Raw genomic sequence first — 18,225 nt, forward strand, 5'->3', positions numbered from 1 at the left:
GGCGGTCACTGGCCTTTCATCAGACGATAGACCAACCCTCTCTGCATCTCATTCTGCCTCACAGGGCAGAACCTAGAAGTGACCATACTCATTTCACAGAGGCACAGAGTGGCCCAGGGAAAGGCAGAGGCTTTGCATAGCTCAGGAGGTGGGCAGGATGGGGACCCACGCCCTGTCCAGCTCACCACGCGTGCCCCTGCTGGCTCGTGCACCAGGGCCCATGCACAGGCAACTAGGCAACAACCAGACTGCCCTGCAGGCTCATGGGAAGCCCTGCTGAGTTTCCCCAGCAGCGACCTTCTTGGAGTCACTTGCTTAGGAAACTGATCGTGGGATAACAAGGAGGGAGAGCTGCCACCTAGTGGCCGCACGCGGCAGGACTTTGTCTTGAAGGGTGGGAACGATGAGCCTGGGGTGGGCCGGGCGGCCTGGCTGGAGCTGGGTCCTCTGGGCTTGAGGACAAGCTGGTCTGGGTGAACTGGAGTCAATGAGCAGGTGTACCCTGTCCACGGGGCAGCAGCCACTACCGAGCTCCAGGAAATGGTCTCATGCGGCCAGAAATTTGATTTTTTTTTAAGATTTTATTTATTTGACAGATATTACAAGTAGGCAGAGAGGCAGGCAGAGAGAGAGGAAGGGAAGCAGGCACCCCACTGAGCAGAGAGCCAGATGCCGGGCTCCATCCCAGGACCCTGGGATCATGACCTGAGCCGAAGGCAGAGGCTTTAACCCATTGAGCCACACAGGCACCCCAGAAATTCTGATTTTTTTAAAGAGAAGCCCAATATCCAAAATTTGATGTGAAATCTCCTGAATTTTAAACACTGGCAACTAGTTACAAAAACATTTATTTCAATGACAATCAAACTAAACACATCTTCAGGCCCCTCTCTGGCAGGCAGTAAGGGAGTATCTCAGGGTGAGCAACTCAGGGTGGGCATGGATGTGGCTGGCGGGGGAAGCCCCACAGGGATGAGATTTCCATTTAAGCTCAAAACCAGAGCCTCCCCCCACCCTGTGCATTGTTCCCACCAATCCACCTGGCAATACAACAGTTTTAGCCGCCCTCTCATTCCCCCTCAGAAGCCACCAGGATCTATGATCCATTGGTCCCATCCTGGGTCCTGGGTCCCTCACTCCTCCCCCCAACTTCCACTCTGGCGCCCCCATGGTGATCACCCTTGCTCGGCAGATTCTCTGGTGCATCGTCCACTCTTGTGGGAGCCAGCATCCCCTACTCCAACTCCCTTGGTCACAGCCAGTGACCCCAGGTGGCAGAGAGATCACCTCACTGCGCTAGTCCAACAGAAATTCCTGCCACTAGCCTCTTTGGGTGGGAACATGGCGCTTTCCAGAAGCCCCACAGCCCTGCCCTGTGCAGCCTTGCCCCCTCTCTTGGGGATCTCTGGTTGCCCTTCTCCCTCCTCAGACCTCTAACCCCTTAGTGCCCAAGCTCCTGAGAAAGGAAACACTCCCCAGAGGCATCCGTGACTCCCCCCACCACTGCCCCCACTCCAGACCTGTGTTCCCGCCTGCTGCCTGTGTTTCCATAAAGGGGTTCCCCACGCCCCTACCCACCTCCCAGAAACCACAGGCCTCTTGTGAGCACAGAGGCCAGGACCCTCCTCTGCTCCAGCTCACTCTGGGACCCAGAAGGGTCCACACATCCAGCTTCAGCACCTCTCTCTCCACCATCTCTCCCCCCATCTCACTCTGCTCCAACCCCATAGGTCCGCTAGTTTCTCGGCCGCATTCCCACCCAAGGCCTCTATCCTCCCCGGCCCCTCTGCTCTCTGCCCCGGGAGCTGCATGGCTCTCTCTGTCCCTTCCTCGGATGTTGCTCAGATGCTACTTTCTACTGAGACCTCCTGGCCACTCTGCTTAATCTCTGCGCCCCAGACATGGGTGGTGGTGACGGCAGCCCGACCCCATGAACGCAGTCAGTGCCCCTGAGTTGTACCCCTAAAAATGGTGAAAATGGTAAAGGTTATGCTAAGTTATATTTTGCCACAAAACCAAATTGTACACTCCACTCCCAGCCCTGTTTGCCTACCTCCTCCGTGCTGAACTCCTCCATATTTTAGTTATTCTCTTCCCGCCATAGAAAGTCAACAACATGAAGACAGGGGCTTGGATGTTCTGTCCACTGGGGATTCAGGTGTGCCTCCCAACACCTGACACAGTGCCTGGAACCTGCTAGAACAGTAGCTCGGTGTGTCAAGTGACTGACACATGGCCTTCTACTTGAACGGTCAGAAAGCAAAGGGGCGGGGATTGTGGGGATGTCCCTTCCAGAGTCGCCTCCACCCACTGCCGCCTTCTTTCCGATTTTGGTACACGCGCAGCCAAAGCAAGCCCTCCCTGCCACGCTCAACAGCTTAAATGCCACAGCCCCACAACCTCAGGCGGTGGCCGCCTCTCAAGGAAAGGCATAGTCCCCAGAGCAACCACCAGAGGGCACCACCACCACAGCGCTGAACCTTCTGTGCCCACGTTCGGCTGCCAGGCACACACCTCCCACCTCTGTGCCAGAGTGAGGCCGCTGTGGCTTTGTGGATGGAAGGGCCCCCAGCGACCCTGCCGCATCTCAGGCAGGACCCTGCACACAACAAGCAGCCCTTGCCTCCCCCTTCCCTAGGGGAATCTGACCCCCTTCCTGGCAGCTCGGGCGGGCAGGGCATTTGCAGGGAGAGTCACAGGGAAATTCAGCCCTCCCACCCCAACTGTCTACCACTCCAGAAACCTGGAGAGATGGGCAGCGTGCGGGTGCATGTGGGAACCAGGGGCTTAGGACTGGAGGTCGGGTAGCTACTCAGGCTGGTATCTGACATTGCCCAGGAGAAAGGTGGGGAATTGAGAGGCCCCCCACAGAGCCAAGAACGGTGACTGCCACCGTCCGACTACCCCATCCCTGGTCCCCACTTGAAGGGAAGCTCTCTGGCCTGTGCCCATCTGAGCTCCCCCTCCACAGGCAGCTTCCAGAATTGGAGGCTGGAGGCAAGAGGAGGCTGGATGGGACCGGTGGGCTGGATAGCTCACCTCCTGGTGCTAGGTATGTTGTGTGTGCCCTGGGCCAGGTTCTGTCCTACTCAGTGGTGGCACTGGGCAAACAGAGCCCATCCCTGGCCTCAGCCTACTCATCTGTTAACTAAGTGTGCAGGGCGGGGGTGCCGGGGGTGTCATCACATAGATTTTCCCTCCCATGGCCTGAGCCCCTGAGTATCCCAGAAGGAAAGCAAGTTCCAGCGGTGGATGTCAGAGGCCACCATTGACCAGTCTGAGGCTGTCAGCTGGGGGCCTGACCCCACACCTACTCCTACTCCCCCGCCACTGGGTCCAAGACCAGTACTGCCTTTGCAGTAACATGTGTGAGCTCGGCAGGCTACTGTCCCTGGCTTCTGAGAACAGGCAGCCTGGGGAGGGGAGGAAAGCCTTAGAAAGGGGCCCTCCCACCGTCCCTCCTACTGAGACAGATGGGGGGCCCACTGGTCCCCACACACAGCCTTTAGGAAGGAGGGTATTAGGCTTCAGGGTTTGAACCCCCACAGCAACTATGGCTGAGAACCTGAGAGCCTGGCCACTTCACTCCCCTTTCCCTCTGGGTGCCTGCCTGCCCCCTCCCACCACCCACCTCCCCATGTTGGGAACCTCCTGGTCCATCCCTGTGCAGCAGGAGATGGGGAGTGGGATGGGGGCTTTGGGAGGATTTGACAAGTCCTGTGAGTCCATCACCAAGACCAGTTCAGGTTCCCTGCTCACACCCTCGGTCCCCAGGGGGACTAACAGCTGTGGGACTCATCCTACTGTTCTGTTCGAGGTCCTGTGGCTTAGCTCGGACTAGTGAAGTCACACCCAAGCGCCTAACTCTGCTCTGTCACTTCCCTGCTGAAGGAATGAGGCAAATGGCCAGCCCTCTCTGAACTTAGATCCCCACCTACAATGAGGCGGATAACAGGCGGCTGTCCGGAGACTCCTGGGAAAGCAGATAGAAGGCACAGGACAAATGTCACCGCCTGCTGAAGTGCGAACAGGAGGCTGAGTTCTGCTTTGGGTCCTGCAGGTGGGAGCATTTCAGACCCGAGTGGATGCTAGTAGGTCTCTCTCTCGGCTCCCCCAGCCATGAGCGGGCCCCAGCCCCCCTGCCCCTGGGAAGGGCGGCACCATGCACACCTCAGACTGGGTAGATTCACGCTGGTCTTTTATTGGCTTTTCCATGGCAGCCTGGATACCTCAAGCTGCTCCCCCCTCTTCAGCCCTGCAGCACCTTCCTGGCTTCCACTCTGGGGACCTCGCCGGGAGCGGCCAGCTGGGCACCGTCTTCTCCCAAGTCCCGTCCAACAACCGGGACCCCATGCTCGGGCTGCTTCCTTGAGACAAACCCGGGGTTCCCATGGCCTCCCCTTTGGTGCCGGGCTCCCTAGACAGGGGTGCGTTCCTGCATTGGACACAGCCCAGCTCTCCCGGGGACTAGGCTCCAGCCCAGACCCCGGGCAGTGCCTCCCTGGCTCAGGCCCCTTCAGACCCTGCACAGCACAGTGCAGCACTGCGGCCTCCGACTTAAAGCTTGGTGTTGAGATGGAAGAAGTGGGGTGCCGCGTAGGTTGTGGCAGGAGGCACGTGCCATGCAGACGAGGCCGGGCAAAGTCTGTGGCGGAAGGAGCTGTCGAAGGACGCTGGGGGAAAGTGCATCAGACCCGTGGCCATGGGTGAGGGCGCTGTCGTGGTCAGGAAGTGGGCCGGAAAGGCAGGGATGACCAAGGGGCTGAAGGGGAGTGTGGCCTGGCCCTTTAAGTGGTCCGGGGTGCTGGCAAAGTTCAGCGGGCAACGCAGCATGCTGCCCCTATAGGCCTCAGGAAGGGCAGGCCCCAGGCTGGGGCCCAGCAGGCAGGATACAGCCAAGCCAGACCCCACGGATTTGGCCCCACACTCCGTGGCATCCATCTCCTTAAGAAAGGGAGACACGGCCCGCAGTTTTTTGCCACCAGGGGCAAACCCCTCTTCTTCCAGGCTACGCTTGTTGCTCAGGCCTGTGCTGCTAGGGAAGGCAGAGAGGGGAGCAGGGCTCTCAGCAGGTACCTTAGCCATGGGGGACACCCAGCAGGCTTTGGGCTTGGGGTAGGGGCTGCCCTTCCTAGAGCTGCCTTTCTGGAATGCGGATGGGCGGTTGGCGTCCCCGCCCCACACCAGCTGGGACTCCTTGACCGCCAGGCCCTCCTCTTTGCCAGGAGGCCCCAAGAGGACCCCATCTTTAAAACTGGGGAAGAAGTCCCGAGGGTGCTGGCTGACAGGCTTCAGCACCTCAGTGGGGTACGCATGGAAACAGCCAGTGAAGACAGGGGCTGGCAGGTGGGGACCTGCCGGAGCCTCCTCCCTGAGGCTGCCACCAGGGGCCTGTAATCCCTCCTGAGGGCTCAGCCGGTGCCTGGAGTTCTCAGCTGGCTTTCCTGGGCGCTGTGGGCTTTCCGAGAGGAGAGCAGCTGCGGAGGCCTGGGGGTCCCTGTTAGGGCTGCCGGCCCCATGGCGACAGCCCTCCTCCTGGCACTGCAAGGCCTCTGCCTTGCTCACCTGGGCCAGGAGTTTCTTTTTGGCCAGTGGTGACATGATGCCATGTGTTCCTTTGCAGTAGAAGCTGGACAGGAGTCGCTTGTAGGCCTCAGGGCAGCCGCTGGCACCCGTGAATGGTAAAGAGGGCCCCAGGGCTGGGCCTGGCTGTTCTGGGCCCTCCCTGGGGGGTTCCTGGCTGGGAAGCTGTGCCAGGTCAGGGGCGGCATCGGTTTTTGTCTTTCCAGGCACCATCTAGAAGGAGAAAAGGCCATGTCTCAGGGTTAGGTGTGAGGCAAGTATCGTGACCTGGGGACCCCGTGGCAGCTAGGGGCACACCCAAGAGCCTCTGTTCGCCCTTCCAGCACCTTTGTGAGAAGTTTCCCAAAGGTATTTTGTCCTCTGAACAGACAGAGGCTGATATCAGGACACAGGGCCTGGTGACCGAGGTGCAGACTGGAGTTCAGACCGGACATGGCCCCCCACAGATCTGCCTTCAGAGCAGGTTCTGGGTTTCCTGGGCAGGGAGCTCTGCAGCCATGGTGTGGGCAGGGATGGTGAGGCCCAGGGTCCGCTGGTGGCCCGAGGCAGGCTCAGAGCTTACCTGGTCCAACCGTTTCTCCTCCTTGGCCTTCTTCAGCTTCTCAGGGGCCCCGTCATCGCCCCGGGGCTCCTTGGCCATCTTGTACTGCTTCCTGGGCTTGGAAGGGGGCAGCGGCTTGTCGTCCTCCCCCTTCAGATGCCGCACATATGGGAGCACCAGCCTGAGAAGGACAGCGTGTCCACCAGGAGGCCGGCCCATGCCACACCGCCCCACTGTCTAGGCCCCCTGGCTTCCCCACACCGTCAACACTCCTGCCCGCCCCTGGGGCCCATGCTCTTCCTCATCTGGGCTGGGATGAGCACAGCGCACACTGCTCAGGCGGTCCGTGGTGTGTCCACACCACACCCCACTCCTCGCCCTGCCACAGCTGTGCCCCGCTCCATGGTGCCAGCCAAGGTCACCGCCGGGGTCTCCAGCCAGCCGTACCTCTCGTAGTGGCGGCGTGTGCATGTGGCCGCGCTCGTGCTGCCCGGGCTGCCCCCCAGCTCGTCGTACACGTTCTTCCAGAGGCGGCGGCCCGTCACCTGCAAGGGCACCACATGAGGCCACGACCGGCACACACTCCCCTGGCAGTGGGACGTCCTGGCAGCTCCAGACCCCCGCTTGGCAGGGATGGGGGCAAGGACTGCAGTTTGCAGCTGCTTCTCCAGCAGCGGCGGTGGGGTGGTGGGGCTCCCCTGGCCGCTAGCCAGTTCTGCCCCCTAGGGCCCGCCATCTGACTGCCAGCCAAGCAGCTTTCCCGGCACTGGGGGCGGGGTGGGGGGGCGGGGGGCGGGTGGGAGCTTGCATGAGGAAGACAGAACAGATGGGAAGACAGGAAAACTTGCTTTGAGCAGCAAAGTACCAAGACAAGGTAGGCCCTCTTCCCCACAGCATGCGGGACAGCTGCGGAAGGGGCAGAGTTTGGGGCCCCGCCTCTTCCTCCTATCTGGCCGTGAGGACAGCTCTGTCCCCAGACCAGGCTCTTCCTCCTCGGGTCCCCACAGGGTCCAGGGGGGACAGGGTGCAGGATGCCACATGCTGAGGACTCAGAGGTACCCTCCTTACCATCTCATAGGCCCCCAGCTTCTCCACTGCTTTGTAGATTTTCCACAGGTTAACTGGAGAAGAGAGAGGGCAGGGCCCTGTCAGTCTCCATGGGAGGAAGGGGTAGCCAGCGGCCCATTCCCCTGGACCTGTCAGGTGGGCACAGAACCAGCACACGCCCAGACAGGGTCAATGCAATGGATGGCTGGCCAGGCCCTGAGTGCTGGGGGCCCGGTGTCCGGTGAGGACAGAAATCCGGCCCCACCCGCTGCAGCCCTGCTCCTGGAGGGGGGCGCCCTTTCTGTGTGCGACCCCTGTGGGCTGGCATCACCCGGGGCTGCCCAGAGTGGGGGTGCCTGCCCGACACCCTGCCTGGATGGGATCCCCTACCGGGCTCCCCCTCCCTGCCTGCACCCCAGGGACGCACTCTGCTTGAAGCCGAGATGGGGCACCCTCTCGATGGGCGTGTGTCGCTCCTTCATGAACTTGTAGAGGCTGACCAGGAAGGCCTGCTCCTCCTCCCGCTCCTGGTCCTCCTCCCGCTCCCCGCCTGCCTCGGGGGAGTCCTGGAAAGAACAGGAGGCATTGGGATGAGCCCCCAGTTGGTGGGTGGCTGGGGACAGGCGGAACCACCGGCTGCTGGGGAGGAAGGAGTGGTGTGGCCCCCAACCCAGGCTCCTGCAGGAGGAAGCAGCGGCTAGAGCGCCTGTTTCTAGCATCAGAAAGGTGCATCTGTCAGCTGTTAGTGCCCAGGACCCCGGGTCACAGTACACAGGGGCCTGGCTCCAGAGACGGCCACAGGAGCAGCCCTGCAGCTTTTCCAGGCTCTCTAGGCACAGACCACTTCTCTGTCGTGCTCTAGATTTGTTCTGTTTGCATCTCTGCTCCTCTACCAGACTGTGAGCTCCTGGTGGCAGGCTCCTGGGGACCCCTATGGTCAAAGCCAGAGGAATGAAGTGCCTGGTGTTTTCTGGCACTGCAGGGTCCTGTGTCCACTGAGCCTTTGCTGTGGCGGCCTGCCTCTCTGAGCTGCTGGTCTGCTGGCGAAGCCCTGTCCTGGGTTCCTGACGGCCCTCTGTCAGGTGCACCAGACTTTCGGTTTCTGCTTCCAGAGGGACAATTTCTGCTGAGGCTTTTCACTTGTTGGTGGCTCAGGGCAGAAGGGTACGGTTGAGCTTGGGCTCGGGGCTTGGAGAACAGACAGCTCCCAGGTCCTGGATGGGGACGCCCCAAACACCAGAAGCAGGTAAATCATCTGGGCGGGAAACAGTCCAGAGAGCTGTGCGTGCCCAAGATACTCAAGCACCACGGCAGTGTTTCTGACCCCTGATAACAAACAGCTCACGAACTCACGCATCACCTAAGAAACTGTAACGTACTGGGGACGCCGAGAGCTGGTCTGGTGCAGGCCTCAGAAGGAAGGCCCTCTCGCGGCCACTCTTCCCGTAAATCCGCTCTTCCACGCAAGCTGTTGAGAGCTGTTACCGTTTCCAACTACTCTTCCATATGGACCAGGATTTTCACTCCAGACTGTGCCACCAGAGCAAACGGCCCGAAGGAGTGGGTGCTGAGGCCAGCGCTCCACAACGTCCCCCGCGGCTCCCTCTCAGACCACACTCACCAAAACAGCCTCAGTGGTCTCACTGAGTGACTTTGATCTCCACGCTGTGAACTTGGAGGGAGGCATGGGTGTACATGTGGTTTGTCCTAAAACAGTGCTTTTATCTGCTTTATTCATCAGGGTTCTGGGCACATCACTTGCTAAGAGGGTTCTGCCAGGACAACTAAGTGAAACCCCTGCCACAGGTGACAGGCGGGTCCAGGGTCCCTGGCTCCCAGCTCCCACAGCTCCTGATGGAGGCTGGAAACCGCAGGGCTGGGCCCTGCTCCTGGCTCTGCCGGCTGAAGGGTTGGGAATACAACCTCCTGAGAGCCTGGGGAGTCCCCAGGTTCACCTGGGAGGCTGTGCACAGGGGAGGGAGAGGGCAGGGAAGAGACTCCCCAGGGGTCACCCCCCAACTCACCTCCAGATGGACGGGGCTCTGGCTCCTGCTCTGCTCATCATGGGGTTGAGGGGACACAGATGGGTCAAGGGATTCATCCTCCTCTGACTGTTTCTTTTTCCCTTTGATAGGAGGTGCTGCAAGGAGACAAGCAGAGGGGGAGGGGGAGAGAGCACTTGAGGCAGAGGCTGAAGAGCAGGCAGTGAGGAGCGGTCCTCCAGGAGAGACGGCAGGTCCTCCCACCCCCACCGAACTCGGCAGGTGGGAAGCCATGTGTCCTCTGCCCCCCCGGGCCCTGACTGCACGCAGGCTGGCTCTCCGCACGCACCTACGGGGTCACCCTGGTGGCCCACGTTGCTCTCCCTCCTCTCTGCGGGGCTTACCCCCAACTGGGCCCCACGCCTGTGGCTGTTCCCTCCTCTGTTCCAGCCAGCCCCCCATACCTTTGAAGGAAAGACCCCGGAGGCAAGTCAGAGGAGGGTAAGGTTGGGGCTGCGGCACTCAGGGAAATCCTGTCTCAAAAGCTGCCCCACATTCAGGCAGAGTTTCCACAGCCCCTTGGGCAAGTTGCTGAGGCTCCCACATTCGGGAGTCCAGAAGCACCACAGCGGGTGCTGGATCCTCCAGGAGGAATCAGAAGACTAGAAGCTCCTGCTTATGAAACATCGGACCTTTTCATGCACACCTGCAGAGTCCTAAGTGCCCCTAATTAGGACACTTGCTCCTCTCACCTGCAAGGGTCTGGTAACCCTCCAGGTCTCACCCAACAAGCCACTTCCTCTGGGCAGCCTTCCTCAGCCCCCAGCCAAGCACAGCGCTCCTGCTTCTCGTGACCCTTGTGGCGATTCACAGCCACCAGGACCCACTGCCCACCACATGTCAGACTTTCTGAAGGTTCAGTGAGCACCCCTCACCCCGCACAGTGGGTACCAGGTTTCACGGAGCGGGTGCGAGTCTCCTAACAACTTGCACCGGGGTGGGGCTGGATGTTACTAAGGGCAGCCATGAGCTGATAGCTGCAGAAACTTCCAGAAAACCCTGGAATGCTGGAACCGGCCTCAGGCCCGCTCACAGGCCGCAGGGCACCTGCACTTAGGAGCCCAGAAAGGAAAGGAAAGCCCTTTCTTTCCTTCTAACTGCCTTTCCTTTTTGTTAGCCTAGTGTGAGCTGTCCCATTCTCTGGGTTTGCTCCTACTCAGGAAATCCCTCCTGCTGGGCACCTGTGACAGTCCCCTCTGGTCCTAGAGAGAGAATCTCCTAACAATAAACCCAGACCCGTGTGACCCACGTGGCCAGAACAGACGGGTGACACTTCACTCATGCCGTGTCAGTCCCTGGCTCTTGCACGTCTATTCTCTTCTTCTGAAGCCAGAGAGGCCAAGTTGCCTGGCTCCCGAGGAGACCCGGGCTCAAAACGAGGTCTCTCTGAGCACCAAGCCAAGTGGCCTGGCCACCACTGTGGCTGCTGTCGTTACCACCAGGATCTGCGGAGCCTTGATGAAGAGTCCGAATAAGCCTGGGGGAGAAACCCACGCCAAGGCTTGTCAAAAAGAAAGACCATCGGCCTTCCTCTCAGGCTGGCTTCTGATCAATCGAGACATGATCAATATCCCAAAATAACAGGGTATTAACAACTGAACCCTCCCCACCCCCGCCCAGCAGGCTGATCCCTTTCCTACTGCGTTCTTGGGTGACTGTGCCTCAGTCTTCCCTTCTGTGAAATGGGAGAGAATACCTTGAGTCCTTTGCTCACTGTCCTCCAATTGGTGAAGTCTCCCGTGTCAGTGGCGGATCCGCTTCCACCAGCTCTTCTCCCTGCTCCCCCACCCCCTCTGCCTGTTTTCACACCCTCTCTGCCTTCTTTCTTGCTGGTCCAGCTTCTCGGCATCAAAGGACTCTCTCCATCCTGAGTCCCTCCCTGTGGTGTTACTGCGGCTTCTCCCTGGAGCCTGCCTGCACACTTGCTCCGGACCCCTGGCAAGTCGCTGCCCTCAACCACCGAAGACTAAGGTGGTAGGACCAGGGCCCATTAGAATCACGAGGGAGCGCTTTGAGACTCTGATGAATGTGTTCCCCTACTTCCCCGCCCCAGTCTGATTTAAGGTTCTGCGAGGAGCATCAGAGTTTAAGGCTCCCTGAGGATCTCAAAGGGCGAACCTGTTTGAGAGCCACGGGGCCCAAGGACCTCTGTCCCTTCTGCCTGGTTCAAGTTGGTGAGCTCTGGCTGGGCCACACTGAGGGAAACCTCCTGGAGTCAGGCACTCGGGTTACCTGGAAAGGAGGTCACCAATCTGAGCTGTTTAACCCCAGACAGGAAAGGACCAGAGCTCTTGCCTAGAGCCACAAAGGGAAATGCTCTCTTTATCTTTGTGTCCAGCTGAGTCCCCAAATGAACTCAGCCTCCCTTCTCTCCCAACCAGGCTAGCTAGCAATGCTCTCTACCCTGGCAGGGCCTTCTGGGCCTCCACCTGCATAGCCTTAGCTGAGGGAGTGCCCCCTCTTTCTCTGGGAAGCCCTCTGTCCTGTGCCTGGCTCCCCTACACCCTCCTTACTCCAGTCATGTGTAGACCAGGGTTCCTGCTAATCTTCATTTGGAAAAGGGGTCTGCTAGGAAAACTAAGTCTGAGACCCCTGCCACAAGTGACAGACGGGTCCCCCGTCTACCTGCCAGGCTCCCAGCTCCCCCACCGTCCAGGGCTGGGCTGCTCTCCCAGCTCTGCAGGGGAAGGAAGGGGCTTGGGGACCAGAAATCCTAGGTTCCCAGCCACATCCAGCCTGCAGAAGCAGGAGAGTCCCATTTGCTCCTGAATGACTGCTGCTGCCAGGAACCACTGAGTTCTTGTCCCTCTCTCACCACAAAGCCTCAGATGCCCCATTGTAAAGGGATGGATCCACTCTGCAAGAAGAAAACCTCTGCTTGCCAAAGAACTGCTATTCAGACATGGCTTTTTCCATCCAGGAAGCAATAATGACAATAATGGTGATTATTATTTCATGTTTACTTTGAACACATCTGGGATCTATAAGGTGTGAGATCGGGATCTAATCCTATTTCCCCCCAACGGTTAGGTGGTCCCGATACAGACCGAGTGATGCCCTTCCCCCAGCGATCTGAAATGCTACTCTCCCCGTAACCTAAAGGCTGAGAAGGAACACATCTCAAACTATTTCTGGACTTCTCTGTTCTGTTTCATTTACTGTGGCATGCCAACACTGGTGCACACTTTTTTAATTGTAGAACAGCTTACTATCCAGAGGGCAAGTCCCCCACCATTAGTCTTTTTAAATCATTTTTTTCTGAAATTCAGGATAGTTTTATCACATTCCTTTAAGAAAGAAAACAAACCACTGGGGTTTTGGTGGAATTGCATTTAAATTTAGCAATCACTTTGAACAGAAGTAACACCTTTCCGATGTGGCATCTTCGGGACTGCAGGTCTCCCAGATTCAGGCTTCCCCCTGCTGTCCTCAGATATTCCTGCTTAAAGGCCCTGTGTTTCCCATTAAGCTTATTCCTCAGGTTTTGGGCAGCTAGATAATAGCGTGAGAAAAGCTTTGGTAACCTACAGTAGAACTTCGCTCTACAGCCACCGCTGTTCCCTCCTGTCACTGCTGGAAAGAGGACGGGGGCTGCTGGTTGGGCCAGGATAGGAGCCCCTGGCCCCTGGTGACCCAGTGCCTCACTGGGCAGTGAGTAGGGGTGGCCCAGTGCTGGGCAGGGGGATTGCCCAAGGCCCTTCTGGCACTGGGAACCTGATTTCTGTTTAACTCCATGGCCTGTGTTGAAGTCAAGCTTAACCCCCAGGTCTGAGTGCTCGCTTCAGCAGCACATATAATAAAACCCCCAGGTCCGAAAGTCACAGCAGCGAAGAGGTTGGTTTAAGTCACTAAGTCCAAGGAGGCTGCTTCCTGAAAGCTGCTAGTTCTCAAGGGATTCCCTACTTCTCTCTCCACACTATATATACTCCACCAACTCCAACCAGTGCTCCTGGTGGGCCCTGGACTAGGCATTTTGGGACATTGCTTCACTGACTCTAGCCACCCAATGGATACTATCTCCCCTTTTTACAGATACAACACAGAAGGATCCCCGAGGTTCAATAACTCGCCTGAGGTCATGCAGCTTCCTGGTGACAAAGCTGGGATTCAGAACCAGAGCAATCTGTCCCAGGGCTCCCAACCCTATGATCTAGGGTTTTTAACAGAAGCAGGGGGTCCCCAATCTCCCATCTCACCACTCCTGCTAATCTGCTGTAAAGAGTCTGCCTCGACTGACAAGCTAAAATCAGGCAGGAGCGGGACAGGAGCGAGGGGAAGGGACTCTGACTCCGGAGAGGGGCTCCTTCCACCAAGTCAGCCTCTGCTTCAGGGCTGCCACTCCCCGGCCGCACCAGGGGTGTGCCAGACCCCCATGCTAAACAGAACAAAGTGGGAAACAAGGCTTCCCACACAAACAACAGCCAAGTGTGTGCTTGTGTACACAGACCTCCCCCCGTGTGTACACACCCCCCACGGGGAGATCGGAGGTCTGCGTGTCCTGCTCACTCCCCTCTGTGTGTCACTGTCCAGAGCACTGTGGGGCTGGGAGCAGGTGCTCCGTAAACAGCCGCAGGGGAGCAGTATGAGCTACTTGATCTCAGATGCTCCTGGTGTAGAGAGGGGCTTGGGCTAGGACTAGTTCAAGGCCATAGAGTCTGTCAGAGACCTAGTGCCAGACCCTACTACCTACCACCTATATCTCCTCTCTCTCATCCTCCCCACTTCCCTCCTCCCCCTTCATATCTCTCTCTCTCTCTCTCTCTCTCTCTCTCTCTCTCTCGCCTCTCTCTCTCTCTCTCTCTCAGCCTGCCCTGCCCCGCCCCATTCACCCTTGGTGTAATGGGAAGGAAGCAACACTTCCTTTCATGAAAAGTCACCCACTGGGAGCACTGCGTCAATTACAACAATAATGGTAACAGGCGTCTCAATAACAACCAGCAGAAACCGCCCCACCTCGCCCGAGGTTGTTGGCTTAAGTTTCTCTTAGTTTGAGCTGGAGCTAAAACAAAGACAGCCTTTGAGGCAGCCCGTCCACTCTGTGGCCCAGAAGCCGGCTGCCTGGCGGAGTCTCGGTGCGGAGCTCTCACCAGTGGGCAGTGTGGGGAGGGAGGAGCAGCCAAGGGCTGTGCTCCAGCCAGCACTGAGGATAGCTGAGCTGGACACAGGACCCCTGAAGGCACAGGGTACAGCTTCTGCCCGGCTCTGCCTCAGTGTCTCAGCCAGGGCCTGGGGGAAACAGGGTTTGAGAGCAGAGGGGCCAAGATGACAGTCTTGAGAGAAATACAGAAAGATAGGGGACATGAGGGCTCCAAATATAAGACTACCAACTCCTGACCCCACTGGAACGCCTGTCTTCCTTTTGCCAGCTCTGGTATGTCCTTAAAGACCCTATTCGGGACTAGGCTGACTCCTCACTGTCGCGCCTCTCCAGGCCTGGGAAGTAGCTGATAATAGTAACAGTTCCTCCTAAGGATGGTTTCCTATGTCCTCATGAACGATATTTCGTGTTCCCATTCCACCTATGGAAAAACCAGGCTCTGTGGCTTGTCCAAGACATGGCCCAAGTGTAGAGACACGGCCAGGATGGCAGGAAGGCTGCCTAACTCCTGCCTGGGGCACTCCCTGGCCTATTGCTTTTCCACCCCCCACCCCCCACTCAGAGACCCCAGGGGCCTAACAGGGGGTGTGGGCAGTACCTGATCAGTTTACCACCATGTAACAGGAAGGCAAGAGGGAGGGGAGAGGTATTGGAGAACTGCCTCTCCAGACCTCACTCTAAGCCTCAGTTTCTCTGACTGGATGTCAAAGAAAGAGGGCCTGATCCTCTGAGGTCCTTTCTACCTCTCCTCTGCAACTCCAGAGTTCTAGCCCCAGGTGGGTGCGCAGGGTTCCAGTGGAGTCTGGAACTCGGTGGGGGGTGGGGGGCGGACAGCAGATCTCTAGCCACTACCTAACATTCCTCCTTTGCCGGGGCAGGCATCTGGGTGCAGAGATGCTGACGCCCCCAATAGTGGTCCTTGGGAGGGGGTGAGAAGCACCTGTTGGCCTCCCCTCGGCCCCGCACACTCCTCCTAGCTGGCTAACCACCCGGCAAACAAAGGGCCCCTGGGCCTGGCCAGCGCAGTGAGCCCAGACCTGCACCATGAGCCCTCGCAGTCTGGCGCCTGGAAGGCTCCACCACCCGCCCCCGCTCAACGTCCGCGGGCCTGGGGGGACTTGAACCCCGCTTGAGGGCGCCCCCGGGACACTCTGTGGGAGGACCGAGATGCGGCCACTCCGCAGCTCCGTCAGAGCGCGAAGCCAAACATCTCTCCTCGCACGTTCGCAGCCTGAGCTTCAACTCTCAGCCCCCATCGCTCCCGGGGCTGCCACCCTGTCCCATCTGGAGACCGGAGGAAAGAGAAGAAAAACGCAAGAAAGAAGACGACAGCAAAGGAGGAAGCTACTGCCGGCGGGCAGAAGAAGATGGCCAGGGACAAGAATAAGAGAGAACGGAGAGGAAAAGAGAAAAGGGAAGAGAAAAGAGAAAGAGAAAGGGTAGGGGGCGGGAAGCCGGTAACCGCCGAAGGATCAGAACACCCCTCTACTGAAAGAGGAACAGTTGATTCTTCAAAGTGCATTGAGCAAGTTCTTCAAAACCCGCGCAGTCACTTTCAGGAAACGGCGGCCGCAGTGGAAAGCGCCCAGCGCGCGCCCAGGGACCCCGGTGCCTCTTCTCGGCCGCGCCGGCGAGTTCTGAGAACCGCGGGGATGTGACGGGGCGGGCGGGGGAGGGGGGGGGCACATGGGGGCTGGGAGGCAGGGAAACTGCTGCGGACAGCCTGTCACAACAAATTAGCTGAGACCAGCTCGAGATTGAAACCACAGCAGGAAGTGGGATGACAGAACCGTACAGGACTTGGTAAATTTCAGCCAAAAGACGACGAAAAGAGTTTCGAGATAAACGTCCGGGAAGCCCCTGGCCGCCAAAACTTTTTGTCTTTCCTTTTTTCGAAGAGTGTGCGCCGACACCCAGCCTTTCCCTCTCCCGCGCAGGGCGGAGGGCGCGGGAGCCCCAGGCCCGGCTAGGTCGCCGGCGCCTTGGACTGGGAGTCCACTTCCCCCCCACCCCGCCAGTCCCGCTTCGCCCCTTCTAGCGACCCCGACGGCCACGAGGGCCTGAAAGGGATCTGGCAGGGCAATCTCGCCCCCCTCCACGGGGCCGCCAGCCCCGTCCCAGGACAGGCCACGGAGCCGCTTACCCATGGCCCGGCGAGGTCCGTCGGCGCCCGCCCGAGGGCCTCGGCACGACCCGCTCTCCGACCCCGCGCTCTCCGCGCAACTGGCCCGCGGCGCCGCAAGCCTGCCGCCTCCCCGCTGCCCAGTCCCGCCCCGCCCCGCCCCGCCCCGCCCCGCCCCGCCCGGGCACCGCCCCCGCCCGGCTCTGGGCTCCGGTTGGTGGGCCCAATTTCTCCGGGAGGGGGCGGGGGCCGCCCCCGAGCCCGGGGTCTCCCCAGGCTCAGAGACCCAGATATCTGAAGGAGGCTCTTTGGCTACAGGGCCTGAGGCAGGATACCCGGGAATCACTGCTGCCTGTGCCTTAAGGGGCAAAACTAGTCTTGGAAAATTCCTCCTTGCTCTTCAGTAGGGCACTGGGGATGAGTGGGGTGAGCAAAGTGCTTCTGACTTTGACTTGAACGGGGTCATGGGTATTTTCCAACTCCCACCCTGACCAACATGGAAGTAGAGGTGGTTGGTGTTAGCTAAACAAGGCTAGCCCAAACTAGCGAGTCCTTTGGTCAAAGTTCTGTGGGGTCCCAGAAACACCTGGGGCCCAGAAGCCTGCCCACTGTGGCCAATGTCCATAGATGTCGCAAGGACAGAGACTGGCAGCTAAAGCATTCCAATGAGGGGGCATGACCCCTGCTTGGGGAGCAGAGGGTGAGGCAAGGGTGAGGTGGGCACCCGAGGAGCTGCTGAGCCTGCTGCGGCAGTTTCCACCAAAGGGAGGAGTTAGTTAGCCAAGCTAAATTGAGGCTCGCCTTGGAGAGCCCAAGATCTCACAGCATCATTCACAACAGCCAAAAGGTGGGAACAACCATGGACGTGAAGAGATGAATGGATGAACTATGTTATGTCCATTAATGGAGTATCATTCAGTCTTGAAAAGGAAGCAAATTCTGACACGTGCTACATGGAAGAACTTCAATGACATTATGCTCAGTGAAATAAGCCAGACACAAAAGGACCGATGCTGTTATAGTTCACTTATGTGAGGCACTTAAAGAACAATTCATAGAGACAAATAGTAGAATGGTGTTTGCCGTGGGCCGGGGGGCGGGGGGGAATGGGGAGTTGTTTAATAAATACAGAGTTTCAGTTTTACAAGGTGAAAAAGTAGCAATGGATGGTGGCCTGAATGTACTTAAGGCCACTGAAATGTACACTTAAAAATGATTACAATGGTAAATTTTATGTTATGTATATTTTACCACAATTTGAAGAAAAAAGAGGCTGTGGTCTCAACATTTGACTAGCTAGGACTGGAACCCTGTTGCTAACTCATAGTTGGCACTCACCATATTTTTTGTTGATTAGTTCTAATATAACAACTCTAGGTATTTCCTGCCATCACTGTCCGCATTTTGTATGATAAAACTGAGGCTCTTGGAGGTTAACTGGCTCAAGTAATACAAGTGGTAAGTGGAAGAGCCTGAGCTAAATCCAGGCATTGGGGCTCCAGAAAGACCTCCTTAATCATCTCCCTCAGCCATTCCTTGGCAGCACCATTAACAGAATCAGGGACTATAGCCTGAGGAGGAAAGAACATAAGGAGAAGACATAGCCCTAGTGAGGAAGTGATGGGCCAGCAAGACGTCCGCAAGGAGCTTGAACTGAGTCCTGGAATCCAGGAATGAGGTGCAGACTTGAAATTCAGATGGCTGAGCAACCTTCGTGACCCAGGCACACCAAACTTTTTTGTATCCATTCCTGCCCACCTGTCATCCTAAACAAACGGACCAGGGCGGCAGG

The 18,225-nt window shown here is 58.2% G+C and overlaps 1 protein-coding gene across 3 annotated transcripts; it reads right to left on the bottom strand.

Annotated features, from left to right (window-relative positions):
- Window positions 1-4,181: 4,181 nt before the first annotated feature.
- ARID5A (AT-rich interaction domain 5A) lies at window positions 4,182-16,590 on the bottom strand. Of its 3 annotated transcripts, XM_082743294.1 has the most exons (7): window positions 16,455-16,580; window positions 9,196-9,311; window positions 7,599-7,737; window positions 7,193-7,245; window positions 6,572-6,669; window positions 6,146-6,305; window positions 4,182-5,796 (listed from the first exon to the last, which is right to left on the bottom strand). In XM_082743294.1, exons 1-7 carry the CDS (start codon window positions 16,456-16,458, stop codon window positions 4,558-4,560), a joined length of 1,809 nt encoding a protein of 602 aa, XP_082599420.1. In that variant the 5' UTR covers window positions 16,459-16,580; the 3' UTR covers window positions 4,182-4,557. The 3 variants fall into 3 exon arrangements, with proteins under 3 accessions (XP_082599420.1, XP_082599422.1, XP_082599421.1); XM_082743296.1 differs by lacking the exon at window positions 7,599-7,737 and having other exon boundaries at window positions 16,455-16,590; XM_082743295.1 differs by lacking the exons at window positions 7,193-7,245; window positions 7,599-7,737 and having other exon boundaries at window positions 16,455-16,589.
- Window positions 16,591-18,225: the final 1,635 nt, after the last annotated feature.

Source organism: Mustela nivalis, assembly GCF_964662115.1.
Source record: "Mustela nivalis genome assembly, chromosome: 8".
NCBI lineage: Eukaryota > Metazoa > Chordata > Mammalia > Carnivora > Mustelidae > Mustela > Mustela nivalis.

Bases quoted from the DNA above. Each gene is read 5' to 3' on its own strand.
- ARID5A (XM_082743294.1), bottom strand. The intron at 7,246-7,598 runs GTGCGTCCCTGG...TCTCTTCTCCAG, and splicing joins CCATCTCGGCTTCAAGCAGA to TTAACCTGTGGAAAATCTAC. The intron at 6,670-7,192 runs GTAAGGAGGGTA...GTGCCCTTGCAG, and splicing joins AGCTGGGGGCCTATGAGATG to GTGACGGGCCGCCGCCTCTG.